Source organism: Pholcus phalangioides, unplaced genomic scaffold (assembly GCF_987345545.1).
Source record: "Pholcus phalangioides strain wild (caught in Gottingen) unplaced genomic scaffold, Ppha-v1.0 ptg000013l_1, whole genome shotgun sequence".
NCBI classification, from domain to species: Eukaryota; Metazoa; Arthropoda; class Arachnida; order Araneae; family Pholcidae; genus Pholcus; species Pholcus phalangioides.
The window spans coordinates 28,683,454-28,702,419 of NW_028301606.1; the positions used below are offsets into that span (position 1 = coordinate 28,683,454).

At 36.2% G+C, this 18,966-nt stretch overlaps 1 protein-coding gene across 1 annotated transcript in view; it reads right to left on the minus strand.

Moving 5' to 3' along the window:
• Positions 1-18,966, minus strand: part of LOC149078921 (uncharacterized) — a 43,257-nt gene that overhangs the window by 13,347 nt on the left and 10,944 nt on the right. Inside the window, exon 2 of the mRNA XM_089241132.1 lies at positions 1,202-1,490. Within this exon, the coding sequence (XP_089097258.1) occupies positions 1,202-1,490 (289 nt within the window). The remainder of the gene's footprint in view (positions 1-1,201; positions 1,491-18,966) is intronic.

An 18,966-nucleotide genomic window follows, 5' to 3' on the forward strand; every position in this document is an offset into this window, starting at 1 on the left:
TGTCTAACAACATTTTTTTCCGTAGTTCCCTATTAAGGTATCCGACTACGTTGAAAACGTCATTTTGGAAGAAAATATAGATTTTCATTTTTTTATTTTTTATAAAAGCCCTATTTGTTGTGATTCCAAAGCAGGCCTTGTTTTGTTTACATGACGCTTAGAATCAAAGTTACGTCCTCTTTAGTGTTGCGTTTTTACATACAAGTAATACGCGAATAAAGATTTCAAACATGTTGTACGAAGAATGCTATTTTTGACATTTTACTTGAGTTTGTGGCATGATTTGTAAAACTCTATCCATTGCATCATTACGAAATTTTAATGTGATATTTCGATATATATTTTTGAGGTTATGAACCAAAATCTAAGGTTTATCACATATATTTTTTGAATTGCAGTGTGTTATAGGCGAAATGTAGGATGAAATTTCAAAAAATTCACACGTACATAAACGTATTTGGGTGTAACTTATGAGCATATGATGCAATCCTTTAAATTTCGGTTCATAAGCTGCAACATTACTAGCTAAATGTACTGTGAAAATGACAAAGCATTTCATTAACACAAATTTTTTTTCCAATCGTGTTTCGAATATCACGTGAATTTTGCCTAAAATTTGACCGAAAAACTACTTTTTCATAGAAAATGTCATAGGCAGACCAAAATTTGTCACTGTTTCCACTATTTCGAGACACTTTCAATTAAAAAATGTTATGAAAGTTCACTCCAGTACAATTTTAAAGAAAAGTGACAAGAAAGGTAGTCGGATACCTTAAAGGTATACCCCCCCCCCCCCATCCCGAAGAACCAGGTCAGTTTCTTAAGGAAAGAAGGGTGACCTTCATATAGAGGTTTCACTATATTTCTCAAAAATTTTAACCAGAGAATGTTTATCTCACACACACATACCCGATTTATCCTAATATAATCACATTTTTACATCACGGTGGAGATAATGATGGCATTATCATCACTAGTTATTTAAGAAATAGTAGATACTGCACATATATGCATTACTGAAAATTAATGAATGAAATCTCTTCGTGCAAGTAATATTATACAGTGAATGAAATTACAATCTAATAATAATGGAAATTTGGCAAAATGCATTATGATCTGCATTGATTTCGAATGATGATCAATAATGTGCATAGTGACTAAAAAGAAGAAGAAGAAAAAAATCTACTCTCTGTCCACTTACCTGTTGAACGCTGGTTGACCGTTGGAGGAGCTGCTCTGAATCTGCGAGAGCTGAAGTTGGTTGTTGTTGTTGTTGAGATGTTGCTGCTGCGGCTGCTGTGGCTGTTGTTGGTGATGGTGGTGGTGATTGGACCTAGGCCGCCTGCGATGAGGTAGATCAGAGATGCAGCCCGTCTGCTGCCACTTGTGGACTAGCCTCATGACGGTCGTCCTGTGGCAACCGAGTTCTGTGGCGATCTTGGTCCAGGACCAGCCCTGTTGGTGCAGCGACAGGGCCTTCGTTCTCATACCTGGACACACATAACGATCCAGCTTCAGTATTTCATTTTTGTTTTTCATAATTTATCGCCACAGAACACCTAAAAACCACCACTACGACAACACATTTTTCATAAACATCAACATCATTCGCATTCGATAACGTTTCGCAGCTTTTAGCAACGATCACGCAACGCGTTATAATGAATTTATACACTGAGTGGCTACTTTAGTATGACCATCTGGCAGTTTTAAGCAAATGACGTGTTACACTGATCTGCAATTTCAGGCATGTGGACACGGTTTTTGAACTCACACTTTCCAGTGCAGATTCAATCACGAATGTTTTTAGGGTAAAAACTAAAAAGGGGAAAAAAAAATGTTGATCAACCCCGTATCAAAAAAAAACTGCGAATGATAAGTAACTATTACAGAATATTTTACTCGCTCTTGTTCAACGCTTGTATGCATTTTCGTGAAAATAGCACGTATTTTCCCAGAAAGCTATAAATGGTTCTTATAGAAATTCTCATTTTTATCGCATGTTTTTTGCTAATAACATGTGGAGTTTTCAACCAATTTTTACGAAACACAGAAAATTTGGCACTAGGCATACTGTGAAGAAATTTAAAACTTAACAATTTCTTCATTGTTAAATTCAACACAACACTGATATATCTCATCAGTATTAGATGAGATATGATCATTTTAGGTAAATTATTTTTAATTAATCATTCGCCGGAAGTATCACTTTATTTTCTCACAATTTAGCTGTCTCTCTGACAACCAAATTATTAAACTTATTTTATTATTTAAAGCTCATATACTATTTATTATTTTACATATTGCAACTTATATAAAAATTCCAGTTGAATGCCGCAAAAATTCAGAAATATGTCGGTGATACAGTGAACTGCAATTTAAGTTACTTTCAGCAAGTAACTTAAAATTTAAAAAATTCCTTATCATCTAGCTACTTTCAGCATAGATACCAAATTTGGCGATTATAGCATACTTTTGGCAATGCAGCATTTGGTGAAATGTTTCGATTTGATTTAATCCTTCCTTTCTTGTTTCTGATTGATTCTAAATTAGAGAAATGTTGTGATTTCAGTCCATTAATGATTTGATTTATGAACGATGGATGGAATGGATCGTGTTCGCATGGGCGGAGATACGGGGGGGGGGGGGGGTGGCAGAGTCAAAGGTGGAGTCGACTGATCTAATGTATATATGTTTATCATCGTGCCCCCCCCCCCCAGACTTCCAAGTATATCTCCGCCTATGCGTGTTCGTAAGTTGAGAGTGACTGTACGATAATCATTGCTGGTGAAATATTTCTTTTTCATGTGAAGACTGGTGTTGAATATAATAAAAGTGCAGATCCTTTACATTTAAATTAAAATGGTGCTTTTTAGAAAACGCAAATAAACAAATAAGTGAACAGAAATCAATAAATTAAACTTATCCTTCGTTTTCGATTGCAATATAAGGTGCCCCATAAATTCGTTGATCAACATAAATTCGTAAATGGTATAAAAAATGAAGGAATTGGTATATTTGAATGCGGTTTGCAGAAAAGTTATTCTCACGCAGTAGGATTTTTTTTGGCACAATTTTTATCGATAGAGGGCCAGGGGAAACCAGTCTGACAGGTGTGATTGGACCCACCGTCTCTCCTGTGTCCGAAACGTTCTTAAAGCTTCAGTCAGCTATTCATAACTGAGGTAAAACAACTTCACCAATAGTGCTTTCTTTATCCATCACAATGGCAACCTTATGTAAGTGCCAGGAAAACTCAGAAATGAGCTGCCGATGATAAACCTTGAATTTTATAGGACTCTTGCATATTTCAATTGATTTGCTTTGGTGCAGCGTGCTCTACCTACAAAAATCTGAACTAAATTTTTTTTTCTAAACCAAAAAACAAAAAAATATCCCTCAATGAGAATAACTTTTTCGCAAACCGCATTCAAACGCAGTGAAACCTCACTACAACGATACTCAACATAACAATAGATCCCTCTATGACGATATTGTTTCAGGTCTTGTTAGAAAAATGCCTAAACACTAATGTTAAACTTCTGCCTCTCGATACAAGGATATTGTCTCAACAGTGATATTTTTTCTTGATCCGCAGAGTATTGTTCTTTCGGCGTTTCTCTGTATACCAATTCCTTCAGTATTTACTAACTTTTAAACTATTTACGAATTTTTATAGGATTCCCACTGTATATTCCTAATCTCCCTCGAAAGACCAAATTTGCGAACAGAAGCGTAACAAAATCCATTGAAAAGAACAAAAAATTATGAGAATCGATCATTTTCATCGATGGAAATATCGCCCTATATTCTGTTGGAAAGAGATTCTACTTCTAGCCAATTCTAGAAGAGAAGATTCTGAAGATTTAAAAAAAAAACAACAAAAGATAGAGATTTTTCTTCTGGCGGAACAAAGAATAGATTCCACACACACACAGAAACAAAAATAAATGAGAAAAATGGGCGTCGATATAGTGGTGAGAGGTCGCGACTCCATCTCGTGCCGTGAAACGTAAAATATAAATGGCACCACCATCACCATCGAGAAGTGCCCCGAGGCTTTCACGAGGGATCGAAAAGTTTCTGGAAGTAAAGAACGAAATAATACGTGTGTGTGTGTGAGATTTCTATCCCATTGTAATAACCCACTCGATTAACCTTTTCTTAGGGAATGATAACGTGGGTGGATATTTTCGATCAAATAAGTCTCTCTCTCTCTCTTGCGATAAGGTTAACAGCCTTGATTTTCTTATGAGTGCCGAGGTTACACCCATGGCCATGACCTTCATCTTAAATGACCCGACAGACTTTACGATTCCCCCCCCCCCACCATTTTTTTTATGTCGTTGAATATTAGTGATCAATATGAGATTCCAGTGAAAGGCACTTTTAACTTGCAATGACATTTGAATTTCAAATGTCTCGCTAGAATACCTGCCCAAGGTACTGTGCAGCACCGTAAATTTCCGCGATATACATGTTGGGATCCACAGTGTTACGGTTAATACAATACATATCATACAATACATTTTAGATCAGTTGGGGTTCCATCATTCACGCTTGAAGAGGGCCTATGACCCCCCCCCCCCCGTTTCTTCATCAATGCTGACCACCAAATGCTATTGTTGTAAGAGATAAACGTCGGCTACGCGATGGCGTGAGAGCCCACAGGCGCCCTAAAGTAGAGTAATCATTGCTACCAGTCTATGGTCTGAAACATGGGTTCTTAACTTTTTGAGGTCAACGGACTTCCTTTGCGAATAAAATGAAGGTCACGGACCCCTTTATAGAATAATATCCTATACGTAACAGAAGTAAAAATAATAAGTTCATTGATTTATCACACAAGCTCACGAACCTGTTGAAACTTCTCGAAGGACCACAAAGGTGGTCCGTGAATTTTGGTTAAGAACCCCCTTGGGTCTAAAATATTATAGTGCAGTAAACCATGTTCTGTATAGGTCTTTTGACCTAACTCGATCATCGTGATCTTTCTGCACGTACTTTCAAGCAGCAATCGATTGAACTACAGCTCGCTTGACTGCAGTTTTCACTTCAAAATATGGAAGACAGACTGCAGAACAAGTATGACAAGAAAAAAACGTAACTCCGACAACATAAGAACATAAAAGCCCCGCATACGCATGCAACACGTTCCTGCATGTACCGATTCGAGAGGAATTAATACCCCGAAGGAATGTTTGCGAAGTGCACGAGCAATTAATCAGCAGTAGTGCAGTAGTCGTCGTCGTCGTCTTCTTGGCTTTAGGTACCTGTGAAAACCTCTTCCAGCATCTCATTGTTACGTCTGACAAACGCAAGCAAATGCCTGGACTGCACAAAACGGTTGTCATCGATCAGGGTTGGCCAACAGATGGCCCCCGATTTTGTGCGGCCTCGAACAAAATAAAAATAAACCATCAAATTAAAATTAATAAGTCACAAGGTTTTAAATCAAATTTGTGATCATTATTTGCGCTATTCTCGTTCCAACAACCGGAAAATACTTACATTTATTATTATTAGTGACGAAAATGATTTATTATGTAATAACCGTTCTGCCATTTCAAACACACAAATTGCTTATAAAGCTTAGTGTACAAGGGCAATTATTTTCTTATTTTTTCTTCTACCTCGTTTGGCAAATTGCCTATATTGCCAAAATAATAATTGAAGAAAAATTTGAACAAATGATTAATATATAAAATTCAAACTGTTAATGGAGTGGATGGAATAATTAGCAGACAAAACGAATTTTTGATGTATTACATATGGCTGGGAACGAAACCAGGTAATATGTTTATTAAGATGAAAGGGGAACACAATGCCCAGGGGTAAAAGTTTAGCGACTAAATTGCCCATGTTTTACCATATTACCTTATGGCGTATATAATTTTGCGAATTATCCGGGTCTTTCTCTCTTATTTTACCGGTGTGGCTTATTCACTGGAGTGAGGGGTCATTCAAGTATTACGTCAGCATCGAGGGGGAGGAGTTTCGGATTTGCTGACTTTTGATGACGGGGGGGGGGGGGGGGTTGAAGGTTGCTTACGTCATCAACCACCCCTTTTTGAAGATATGAAATATTCTAAGCTGCTGACGAAATTTTGCTGACGGAGTGGGGGGGGGGGGTGTCAGAGCTTTGCTGACAAGGGGAGGGGAGGGGTCGAAAATGGCTGAAAATCTGCTGACGTAATACTTTAATGGCCCCTAACAAGCGATACGTAATGGTAATGCGGCACGCGACGCTGCAGCTGACTGTTATATTGGCTACCCCTGTTCTGGATATTAGCTTGTGACCACATTAATGTGACTCGTCTGTGTGTATACACTATAAAAAATACATAGCTCTTTTTTTTCTATTCACCTCTAACTCAATTCACAAACTTCTACATAATTAACAAGAAAAGACGGCAACGAGAAGAAAAAAGAACGAGTATTTTCAGTGCGTGCATTATTGAAAACTCTCTCTCTCCAATCGATTCTGCAGCATTTACAGCTAAAAATCAAGCTATAAGAAGAAGGACACACCCTTGATGTTGACAGCTCGTTTAGGATCTTTAGGCACGCGAAAAATGCCCCACAAAAAAAGATAGAACCCCCCGATTCCAAAGTCATATTTCTCCAGTGATTCGAGCAAATTTGACGTGCGGTCCAATGGCCTCACTGAGTTTCTTTCATTCTAGTCAGTTGAATGATCACTGTATATGAGAGACAAGATATACAGCGCGAATGACTCCTGATGAAACTTTTGATACCATGGATAATTTTTGCTTATACAGTTACAGTGGATTTTTTTTTTATACAGTCATACCTCAGTCCTTGCCATTATCGAAACTCGTCAAATTCTGCAATCTTCGCATTTCGATGAGAATAAAAAATCTCGGTCCACACTCGGTACTCATCACCATATACAGTCGGCCCCACTTAATCGGATATCAACGATTCCAGCACACACTATCCAATCAAGATGGATTATCTAATTATGCGGGGAACAATTCAATTGCCATTTTACAACGTTAGTATATTGAAAACTGATGAAGGATAAATCTTCGCGAATAAATCAGACATCAAAAAGGAAATGAAAATTCTCTTCTTAATTACAATAATCGCAATACCTAAGATTTTTACTTTTTATTAGGAAAGTTAGCGTCCTCTCTTGACTCGATAGAGAAGAAAAAATAATTAAATGTACGTATTGAAGACAACTAATGTATTTATCTAATTATTAATAAATTATTCCCTAATGTATTTATCTTAACTTGGTAACATATTTTCCATTAATTCCAAGTGCTTTCGTTCAATAAAAACATTGCGTATAGTGGTTAATGTGTATTAACAGTTAACGTGTGAAGCGTCAATATTGGATTGAGCGGGGGAAAAGCCGTTGAAATTATGATATCAGGCAGGGAACTTTAACAATGGATCAATATGGGAGAAATATTTTGATGCCGGAAGATTTTATCCATTTAAGTGGAGTACCGTTATCTGATGAAGCAGGGCCGACTATATATATATATATATATATATATATATTGAAAGTAATAATTCACCTTCAAGGGCGTATTAGTTATGAACAAGACAGGAGTTCTTAACAAGGGAAGCAGGGACCGCTTGGGGTTTCCGAAAAGATTCCACGTGATCCGTGAAGCTAGGATGAAAAAAAGAAATCGACTTATTAGTTTTATATTATTGTAAATTGAATATTATGCTGTAAGGAAGGTCCGTGGGTTGCCAAGGGGGTCAGAGGGACACAAAAATTAAGAACCCCCTTGCCTCATTTCATCAACCACCTCTCCCTCATGAGCCTCTACACCTGTACAGGAAGCCTCCAGGGAAAATGAGATCTGATACTATGGCGTTCTAGAGAAAAGCACGTGAATATAGGTATGCTGATATTTCCAGTCTGGCAGAATGCACCCCAAAACACCCCTTTAGCCACCCCTCCCTCAATACTTTTGAGACGGATCTTCTTTTGACAATTTCATATGTCATTTCTCCTGTGGTTTCCACATCCAAGTAGCAAGACCCTTAATCATTAAATGGATTTCCAGCCATGCAATATCCTTTCACTTGGTTTTTGTCCAGGCCCCCCCCCCCCCCCGCTCTCAACCTCTTATTATCGCAGGGCTTCAGGCTGAAAACAGTTAATATAAATTAGAGGTCTTCAACCCGTGGCAATGATCAGCGAAAAATGAAATCAACATTCCACTATCTGAAAGAAACTATGATCGTAATTCTCATTCCTTATGGGCAATCTTTCTAATCGTGCCAACAGTTGGTACAATCCACAGAAAACTCAAATCTTGACCAGAAAGAATTCTTACTGATCAGTTTCCACTTTAAATAAATAAGAGAATAATTTATTAAAATTTTCGGAATTTCATCAGGGGGTAAAACCGTGAAATAAATTTGTTGAATAATTTGCTATTTCAAGATAAAAGATCACAATCAGATCACAAATCACAATCAGACTGATATATAATCCTGGTATTATTATATTCAGAGTGAGCGAGCTCTGAATTTACTAAATTATTCAATAATTACTAAAAATTAATGATTGTTTATTAATTAGTTATTGATAATTGTAATCTACCTTTTTTACTTTGAGAAATAAATTCAAATTTTGCCATAACAACTCATTGTATAGTCACAAGAGGAGGGGGAGGCTGCCCAACCCCTGTGATTCACTCCTCTCATTAAAATGTGGCCCGCGTAACTTTACAGAAATAATGATGTGGCCCTCGGATGAAAAGCGTTAACCCCCCCCCCCTCCCAGTATAAATGCTATATAAGTAAATTTCATACAATATTTATATTCATTGAAAACACATAATTCCCGAACGACGGTGGGAAGAACACGAAGAGTCTGGTTGAAACATTTTTGCCGAATATCAACAAGGTTGATCTGGGATTTGCCAAATATTTTGGTTCATAACTCGAAAATTTCTTAAGTGGATCATTCGTAATTCCAGGAGTGACTTTAGAAGTGGTAATTCACTGTGTTTTGTATCATTTACGACATCGGAAAATTAATAAATATCGCAAAATTCTGGCTTATCTTAATGTCTTTGTCTCTAGTGTCTCGCCTGTAGAAGAAAAAAAAGAGACTTTTTTACATTGTTCTGTTCTCACAAAATAGGAAATAAAAAAGTTTCCGTCTGTTTTTGCTGAAAAGAAATGCACGCAAAGACGTGCACCATTCTAACAAGAGAGAGAGAGACAACGTCCCGTACCTCCATAGCGCGAAACAGTGGCGTAATAGGTTCTTCCAGCCGAAAAAAAAAAAAAAAAACATTCTTGTCATTTATTTTTCCGCTGAATCAGCTGCTTGTGTTGGATTTGCCAACTTGTCATAGAGTTGCGGTGGCTTTTCCATTTGACTATGGCGCCGCAACTACTTTTTGTTTTCATATCATGTATGGTGATCTCCTTGGTATGTACTGTACGTGCACCAATGCGTCACCCTTTGCACTTTTTTTTTTTTTGGCTCGACAGCCAAAAATACTACACGAAGAAGTCAGTACAAATTTCTTGTCGATGTCGGAGAACAATTTCCGTGACAAGCATTTTCCATTCACCGAAACAAGTGAGCTTATCCGAGAGAAAAAAATAAAAAAACGTATGGGATTAAATCCGTAAAATATTGCCGACATAAAATTTTACTTAAAAAAATCATTTCTCACGTGATTGACTTGACGAAAAAAAAACAAAACAATGTGTTTATCATTGAAGCTGCTTAACAGCGAAATGTCGTTACGGGTGATTTCCAAGATATTCAATTAGAATCACATCATTGGATTCTCGAAGATCTTTTTTTATGGTTATTATTGAGCTCAGATCTTTCACGTATACGACGAGAATTCCCAAATTAGAGCTATTTTTTCTGATCTGGATTGACAACGGATCAAATTCGTATCACCAGAATAAAACAAACAAATCAAAGCGAAGTTCACGATCGTTGATCTTCGATTCCACGCATAATACTCTGCAGGTATTTTGGAATCAATCTGAGAAAAAAAGATTAACACGCACGAAAGTATATAATTCGGAATTTCATTTATAATCTTATGTGTCGACCTATATCTATAAATATCATTTGTAAAGCTGCGTTGCAAGTATAAAAGTACAGCTTGACACAGCAGGAATAGATACTATACATCACCTATTAGCAGATATTATGATCATGTTTTAATTGATTAATGACGTTACGAAAAATCGAATCGAAATGTTATGGAAATTATGGTATTGTTTCATTAGGAGACACGCTAATGGTCTGGATGAATCATATATGATCACTCCATGGCCCTCGGAGAATTCTGATGCGGCCCGTGACATCAAACCCAATTTTGTAGAAAAAATCACTGAATTATTTATACAAGTATTGTTTGGTTATATATATATATATACAGTCGAATCCCGTTTTAACGAATACCGTTATAGCGAAAATCTTTTCTAATTCCTTTTCTAATTCCCCCAGCCAAGTTCACAAAGGAACAATGCAAAAACCTGGATATCCTTTATAACGAAATTTCGTTATAACGAAGTGATTTCTCCGGTCTCTTGGAGTTCGTTATAACGGGATTCGACTGTATATAAACAGTAGTTATCCCTCATTGTCCTCTTTCGCTGCGGATGCCAACAGCCTGTGGTTAGAGTGGAATCAAATTCCGACATGGAGAATTCTCCCATTTAAACAATGATACTGGGTTTTTAGCTTAAAGAAATTTTCCATATTGCTACATAAAAATTTATAAGAAATTGAAAATCATGAAACATTTTGTGGGATTTTAACTCGTGACGGATTACCAAACCACTCAAGTGGCCCACGAACGATTGAAAAATCATGTAAATGAACCACGGTGCAATCGCAGATAATTCAAGTGGCGTGCGGGATGTTTTCAGATCACTAAGTTGCCCACGTTTCATTTTCAGATCACTTGAAAGACCCGTCACACCATAGGAAGTCTGGGGGGGGGGGGGAGCACGATGATGGTGATGTCAATTCATCTATACATATATACATTAGATCAGTCGACTCCACGTTTGACTCTGAGAGGGGGGGCTGCCCCCCCCCCCCCCTGTATCTCCACCCATGCGTCTTCCAGATCACTTAAGTGGACCGTAGTGCCATTTTGTGCGTATAAGATGAAGCCCACGGACAACTTTGCGAAATAATATTCAGTTTATAGCAATTTAACAACGAGTTGTTTTATCATCCAAGCTCACGACCCCCCCCCCCCCACCCCCGAAATGTCTTCACGGGCCCCTGGTTCTGAACCACTTATTTGAGTAACACGCGGCAAATTCCCAGATCACTCAAGTGGACCTGCGACACGTTTCCAAACCAATGAGGTGTCCCGTAATCTCCAAAAGGTTGAACACCTTTGAGGGTAAATCATGGGTGAACATTTATAGCAAAAGTTAGCTAACTAGCCTACATTTAAGAGTATTCGACGAAAATGAGCATCATTCAATCTAGTCGAGTATGGCCTTATTGGAAGGAAGCTGTAATGCTCAGGGACGTGTCGAACGAGAAAATTCCTACGTTGAACGACCATAATCAATTAAGGTCATTATATGACAACAGCTTGGGGTAATTATAATAATGCACCTAGTTAAGAAAGCTTTAACAGAGTTAATTATCGTGTACATGGAACGTATAAACATGATCTTAAGAGAGAGAAGGAGAAAAAAAGAGTTCATATATGAAAATAATTTTTTCCCTTTTTTTAGAGAGATTTTTATAGAAATAAAATTATAGATTTTTTTATTATTCGCACCATGATCACGGGAGCTAATTAGAAGCTGTGCAGTATTTGAAAGGGCTGGCTGTGCTTGCTTTCATCACTCTCGTTGGAATTCAAACCCCTGGACGTGTCAAACAAGGGGGGGGGGGTGGTTTGCGCACAATGAATAATTTTGCTGCCAGTGGCAAGCTCTGTTTTTGAAATATATTGCAACCTATTTTTTGCGAATTTGAAATTGTTAAATTTTTTTTTTTTTGTTCATTTACGCTATTTTCAATAGTGAAATTTTTTGAATTTTCTGAAATTTTCTTGATTTTTGTATTTGTTTTAATTATTGTTATACAGGGTGTTTCAAAAAGAATCATCCGATTTAAAAGAAATCATAACTATTCAGCTTTTAATCCGTTTTGATCGCATAATGTATAAGTAGAAAGAGGGAAATCTCGAGTTTCACGCAGTTGCCGACAGGTAGCGCTAACGCTCTTCCTTCGGCCACCACTTCAGCGTTTGTCAAGATGGCGACTGCACAACAGAAATCGTTTTGTGTTCTAAGCTTCGCGAAGTGTGAGTCCGTAACAAGTGTTCATCGTGCTTTTCGTCGACAATACTCTGGTGTTGAACTTCCTACTGCTCAGAGCATTAGGTATAAACAATTCCGAAACACGGGTTGTCTGTGTAAAGGGAAATCCCCTGGCCTTCCCCGCATGTCAGACGAAAATGTGGAGTGTATATCCAACAGAGTTTCGCATGTTGTCCACAGAAATTCACTTGCAGTGGATGCAAACATGCTCACAAAAGTTTGGGAAGAATTTGACTACCATATAGACATATGCCGTGCATCCGAAGATGAATATATTGACCATCTTTAATTTGTTTAGTAAAAAAACTTTGATTGGTCATGTAATATTATCTCTCTTAAGTGCCTATGTTCAATATTTTTCGCAATATACGCATTTCAAATCGTGTGATTCTTTTTGAAACACCCTGTGTTTTTATTGTTATATAATTGTTAAATTATTGTTTTAAATTAATGCTTCAGATTTTTTTTTTCAATTTTAAAACTTACACATTTTTAAATACCAATCTGTTTAATTTAAAAAAATTTGACATTTTTATTTTTTTTAGTTGTAAAAGTTTCACATTTTTTCTTTAGTTTTGAAGTTTCACATTATATTAATTTCAATGTTTTTACATTTTATTATAGTTTAAAGTTTTTTTAATTTTTGAATTTTTACTAGAGGATTAATTTTAAATTTTCATTCCAGTTTTTTAAAACTTTTTCTTATTCCTAATGCTTTATAACTTTAAAATTTTGAAAGATTCTATGTACCGTAAACACGAGCTACTTCAGCCCTGGGGTCGTTCCTTGTCATACGCGATAAAATAATAAAACGTACTTTAATTCGTGTAGAAAACCATTTTCGGAGAAGCACAGCCTGGCACAAATTACAGGGACTTGTTCCGAAGATGTCTTCTCCTTCATTGCTTCATAATATGGAAGATAGATGGCAGCACCAGCAAGAACATAAAACAAGCGCAATTCTGACAATATAAATACAAATGCTAGGGAAACACATACACTATGAACACACATTGTGGAATGTGCCAATTCGTTAGAAACGCCATAGGGGCATAGACATCGTGTAAGACAAAGAAAGACCCCAGGGCCAAAGTAGGCCGTATTTACGGTATATTAATATACCATTACCGTAACGGTAAAAAAAAAAATTTTTACTCTATTTTTATCAAACACAAAGTTTCAATTAAATGGAAAATTCCTGTCAGTTTTCTCTACTGAATTACATAAGTAACTCTAAAATCGAACGTAAACGATTCTTCTATGGAACATTAAATATTCACTTAACACTTTTGTTAGACACTCGCCTGAAACTAAAAATAAGGAACTGAGGAAAAAAAACATCAAAAATTATAAATAAAAAAGGAAAATCTACATCTTAAAGAATACGTTTCTCAAAAGTGAAGCTGGTTATAATCCTAGTGAGACATTCGTAAAAAGACAACCACCATCTTGTTGTCCGAAGAGAAGAAAACCAATGCATTTAATTAAACCTTTTAAACAACAGAATTTGGAGATGTGAAAAATTGTGAATTTTGGGTTTTCCAATTTTTTTTTTCTTGACATGTGTTTAAGTGTGTAAATGTGTAAGTTTTTAACGTTATTTCATTAAATTTTGAGGTCTTAATTTTTTTCTCAATTTCAAATTTTTATAATGTTTTTTAAGTTTCATGTTACTTTTTTCAAATTTTTACAATTACAGTAGTGGAATTTTTATTACTCGACATTTTCATCATTTTTTTTTCTATCTTTTGAAAAATTCCATTTTCTTCTACTCTTTATAACAAAAATACTCCAATTCTTTTCAAAACTGAAATAGTGAGACATTTTTTTCTGGTAACAGGAAACTGCAATGTCTATCAAACATAGAGTTTCGACGCAGCTGCAAAATCGCACGAAAACGATCTTGTTGTAAAACATTAAATATTCATTAACACTTTTGTTAGACACTCACCAAAAACAAGGAACAGGGGGAAAAAAAAAAAACAGCGAAAATTAGAAATGAAAAAGAAAATCTTTCCTACACCTTAAGAATACGTATCTCAAAAGAGAAGCCGGTTATAATCTCAACGAGACTTTCCTAAAAAGATAACCACCACCGAACGTCTTATTGTCCGAAGAGAAGAAAACCAATGCATTTAATCAAACCTTTTAAGCAACAGAATTTAGAGCTGTGAAAAAGAATAATAATAATAAAATACGTATAAGAAACACGTCTACAATGTTAACCAAGTGTGACGCTCTCCCAGTTTCTTATTCTTATTCTGTTTTTTTCGACACCAGAAAAACTCGTACAGGAAATAGCAAAGCAGGTAATCGAGCCTCGCTCGAGTGATTCTTCTATTTTCTTTTCACCTTCAAACGGAGATTTTTCCCATTTACTATTACTCTACTATTATTCTTCGTATTCCCTGATCATCATTCCTTTGCTCTTTTTCACCCACACAATGGCCACCTGAAGATAAAAAAAGACACAGGGCTCACAAATAACCCGTCTCAAAGTCCTTCTACATCTTATCTCATCTTAAATATAATAATAACGAATAAATAAATAAACCGCAGGTTCCAAGTATTTGCGATGTGTACACACACACACACGTACCTAGATCAAAGGGAGTATTCGACATAATATACATTTCTGAGGATTCTTCGAGTCTTAACCTAACCTGTAAGAGTTCATTTGTCCTTCAATGGAATACAAGGAAGGGTTGTTTTTTTTCTACCGTTGTGAAGGAATGTTAATAGTTCTTCGTTAATTATATTAAGTAAGCGTTTCTTTACGGGCAGAAATATTTTTTTCTTACATGACAACAAACTTTAGAGTTCAACTTAATTATAGAGATGATGTGTGGAGGTTTTTTCCCTCCTTCTCCCAAATATTATATACGTTTATCGTGAAAACGATTGTGTTATTTCATCTTCGCGAATGTGATTCACTCTTTACTTCTCATTTTCGGAACTGATCGGTATCGCTTATTGTGAACATGACGATAATTGCTAAAAGCCATGTCTGCGAAGAGTGGGTTTCCAAGCAAAAGATACCCCCTTAAAATAAGAGACTGTGTGTAGAGGAACAATATTTTTATAGAAAATACATTTTTTACGTAGTTGATGTATTTTTTTCGATTGAAAAATGTGCTACCAACACAAATTTACATCCGTTTTTGTGAGAAAAATAATAATTTTCAATATTTTTTTTTATGGGGGTGAACCACGGGAATAAAAGAACAAAATTTATAGCAAAAATTATACAGTAAAACCTGTCTTCAACGGAATTGCAAGGGACCGAGATTTTTTTCCCGTTGAATACAGGTTTCCGCTTAATAAAGGCTCAATTGATATTACGTATAAAATTTTGTAATGATCTCGTGTGTGATTGAAATAAAATAAAAATAAATTAATCGGAGATAAAGTAAATAATTTAGATAAAATAAATAAATAATTAGTCTATAATTACTAAGAACTGTATTTAGATTTTGACAACATCTGTATAAAATTTCGACCTACACTGCTTTTCTTCTAAAATGACATTTACCTTCTTTTTATAACCTCAAAAATTTTCAATTAGGATGTCAATATCTGTCGTGTCAGGTTCGGTTTGTACACTATCGTATATGTTTATGTAATCCTCAGCATCAGGGCCGTAACTAGGAATTTTATGAGTGAAGAGCAACATGATTTTGCCGCCTCTACTACTGCGAAATTCGGTGATTTTATAACAGTGTTTTTGTCACCACCTAAAATTATCTACCCCTTGAATTTTTCCACCAGGGAAGTTGCTCTTTGCCTCTCTCTGATTAATTCCGGCCCTGCTCAGCCTTACGATCACGAAATGTACACAGGTTGTATACAGTTTTGTGTCTTGCATATCATTTGGAAATTCAACCCTTACACTGATTTCGCCCGTGGAAAAGCCTGCTTTTCCGAAAACATTTGTTACAATTTCAGATAGAAACTGCTTTGCTCATGTGACATCAAAACCACAGTATCAAGTACAGAAACGAACTCAACTCACATTTGCAAGCATAGATTGCGTAAAAAATTTCGATGTGGTTATCGGTAGCCAGGTAGAGACCCCCCCCCCCCCCCCCAAGAACATAATTTTTCATTGGATCCATAGTGCATCTAAGACGGCTCCGCTCAGAGAATATTTCGATAAATAATATTACAGACATTTCTCGCCTTTACGCGTCAAGTACTACATTATTATCGAGGTATGTAGGTCCCCTCTGATCCTTGGTTCATTTCTTTTATTTTTTTTTTTGTGTTCAACATTCCATAAAGAAAAACAAAAACAAATGCGTATAAACCTACGTTTTCGGGCCATATTGCTCTTAAATTCCTCAGTTTCAGATGCATTAGACTATTATTTCAAAGACGATGCCATTTCAAAAGCTGCTCGGCGCACGCATTGCTATATAGCAGAGGAAGCATTATCCTGTATAAGCCGGATTATCATTGTGAGATTATATTTGAGCAGAAGAGAAAATATTATTCCGCTTTTCCACTCGCCGAATGTTACACGTGGAGTAGGCATATCTAAGCTTAATGGAACGCATAATCCCCGACATTATTCCATTTCTTACCGGTCCATTAATCATATAACACTATAAACAATATAATTATTTTTTTTATATAGTTTACACCGAAATGAAAAATAACGAATTCGGAAACGATATTTTGAATTTAGATTCGCTAAGTACGTAGTAAAATGTGGCGACAGCAATTGTCTTAGGCCGGTATTACACTATAAAAGTTTCATAAAAGTCCTATTATAAAAGTTGAAAAATGCAGCCAATAAGGTCAACGGTTACATTTTCTAGAATGTAACCAATAAACTTATTGGTTACATTCGTTACATTACATTAGTTTTATAAAAGGGATTTTGTCAAACTTTTATAGTGTAATACCGGCCTTAGTGAATATTAGCTTTTTGGCACATGATGATTTGGTTCAAAATGATTCATTATTCGTTCTGAATCAATTTCTTCATTACGCAGTTGTATATGAATATCGATTGGTTTAACAGCTTAGGAAAAACCACTCATCTTGGATGACACAGTCACCTCATCAGCATCATGGGGACCACTGGGAGAAGCAATGCACTGAAGCCCCAGCAAGCCTAATCAGATCGATGCTGATTGCAATTTAAGATTTTCATGGGGTCCTTTATGCACCAGGGGTTTCGGACAGAGGCAGGTTTATTGTTTAACCGCCCTTTACCCATTCCAGGAGGCTAGTTTTCTTGACCACTGATTCCTACTATTTTCCACCCTGGGCTTTCTCTCTGCTAAGTTTCCATCCCCTCTCTTAAAATATGCCTCTAGCTCCTAGTGATTATTTTGATCGCTCACATGCTTTCACGCCACTGGGTCACTCTTTTTCCCTCGCCCACTCTCATGCTTACACACTCTTTTAGTCACTTACTGACATGACAACAGTGACTCTAGTTCACTGTTTTGGTCACTCACATGCCTACACACACTCTAGGTCACTCTTTTGGTTGCCCATTGACCTGGTGCCTCTTTTGGGCAATCACATTGCTTGCATAATCTCTAGCTCCCTCTTTTTTTTCGCTCACTAACCTGATCTCGCGCTGGTTTCGCCGCCCTTTTCTATCATTCTACTCTAATTTTTTTTTTTTTTTTTTCGACCACTCATTCCATGAATTTTTCGCCCCAAATAAATTGTCACCCTGTGCTAAAGCCCGCTATCCCCCCCCCCACCTGTAAATATACCTCAGGCTCCGGAACCATGCACTTCTAAGCCAATAATAAGTTGTACGCGCGCGTAGGAAAAAAAAACAACTAATATTTGCCCCCTTTACAGTACATGTTTATAATAATAGTATTTTCTATAAGTATTTCAAAAAATTAATATTATTTAAAAAAATGCTCTTTAGGACACTAATTTAATTATTATCAGAAAATAAATTAATGTCTCAAAAAATTAATTTAATAGGTTCATTAAAGCATATAAACATTATTTCATTTTTATATCGTTTCTTGATAAAATAATCGCAAGCAATATTCATGTTTCGATTCATGAATCGAATATTTACTTCTTCAAGCTTAATGCTCAATGAATAAATAAGAATTTATCACGCCCTCTGGATCACTTTCTTTATTACGCGCAACCGTATTTAAATATTGATAGCAACTACCTTTTGAGAACCACTTATCTCAGATAAAACTACCATCTAAACAGCATCATGGGTCCCCTGGGTGCAGCAATCCACTTGAGCACCGATAAACATGCTCAGATAGACGTCGATTGCGATTCAATGTTATCATTGCCCTCATGCACCAAGTGATTCTAAAAGTGTACATATTACGGTAAATGTGATTAATCCGGTTATTATGCACAATAACTGGTTAGTATGCATAATAGCCGATTTATCACATTTACCGTAGCATACATACCAAAACGTTACTGATATTCAACACCAATTATGAATTTAAATATTTTCTACAATGTTGAAAAAAAAGCACAGGCCATTTTTTAAATATTTCTTAACCTTTTCCCGTAAATTGCATTCTTTGGGTGATGCATATTTCCTTCTTGTGGTCTCTTCTTGTCTTAACCAATACCCCTACATCTAAGAGGGACACCTTTTCTACTTCTAAAAACTCATTTATG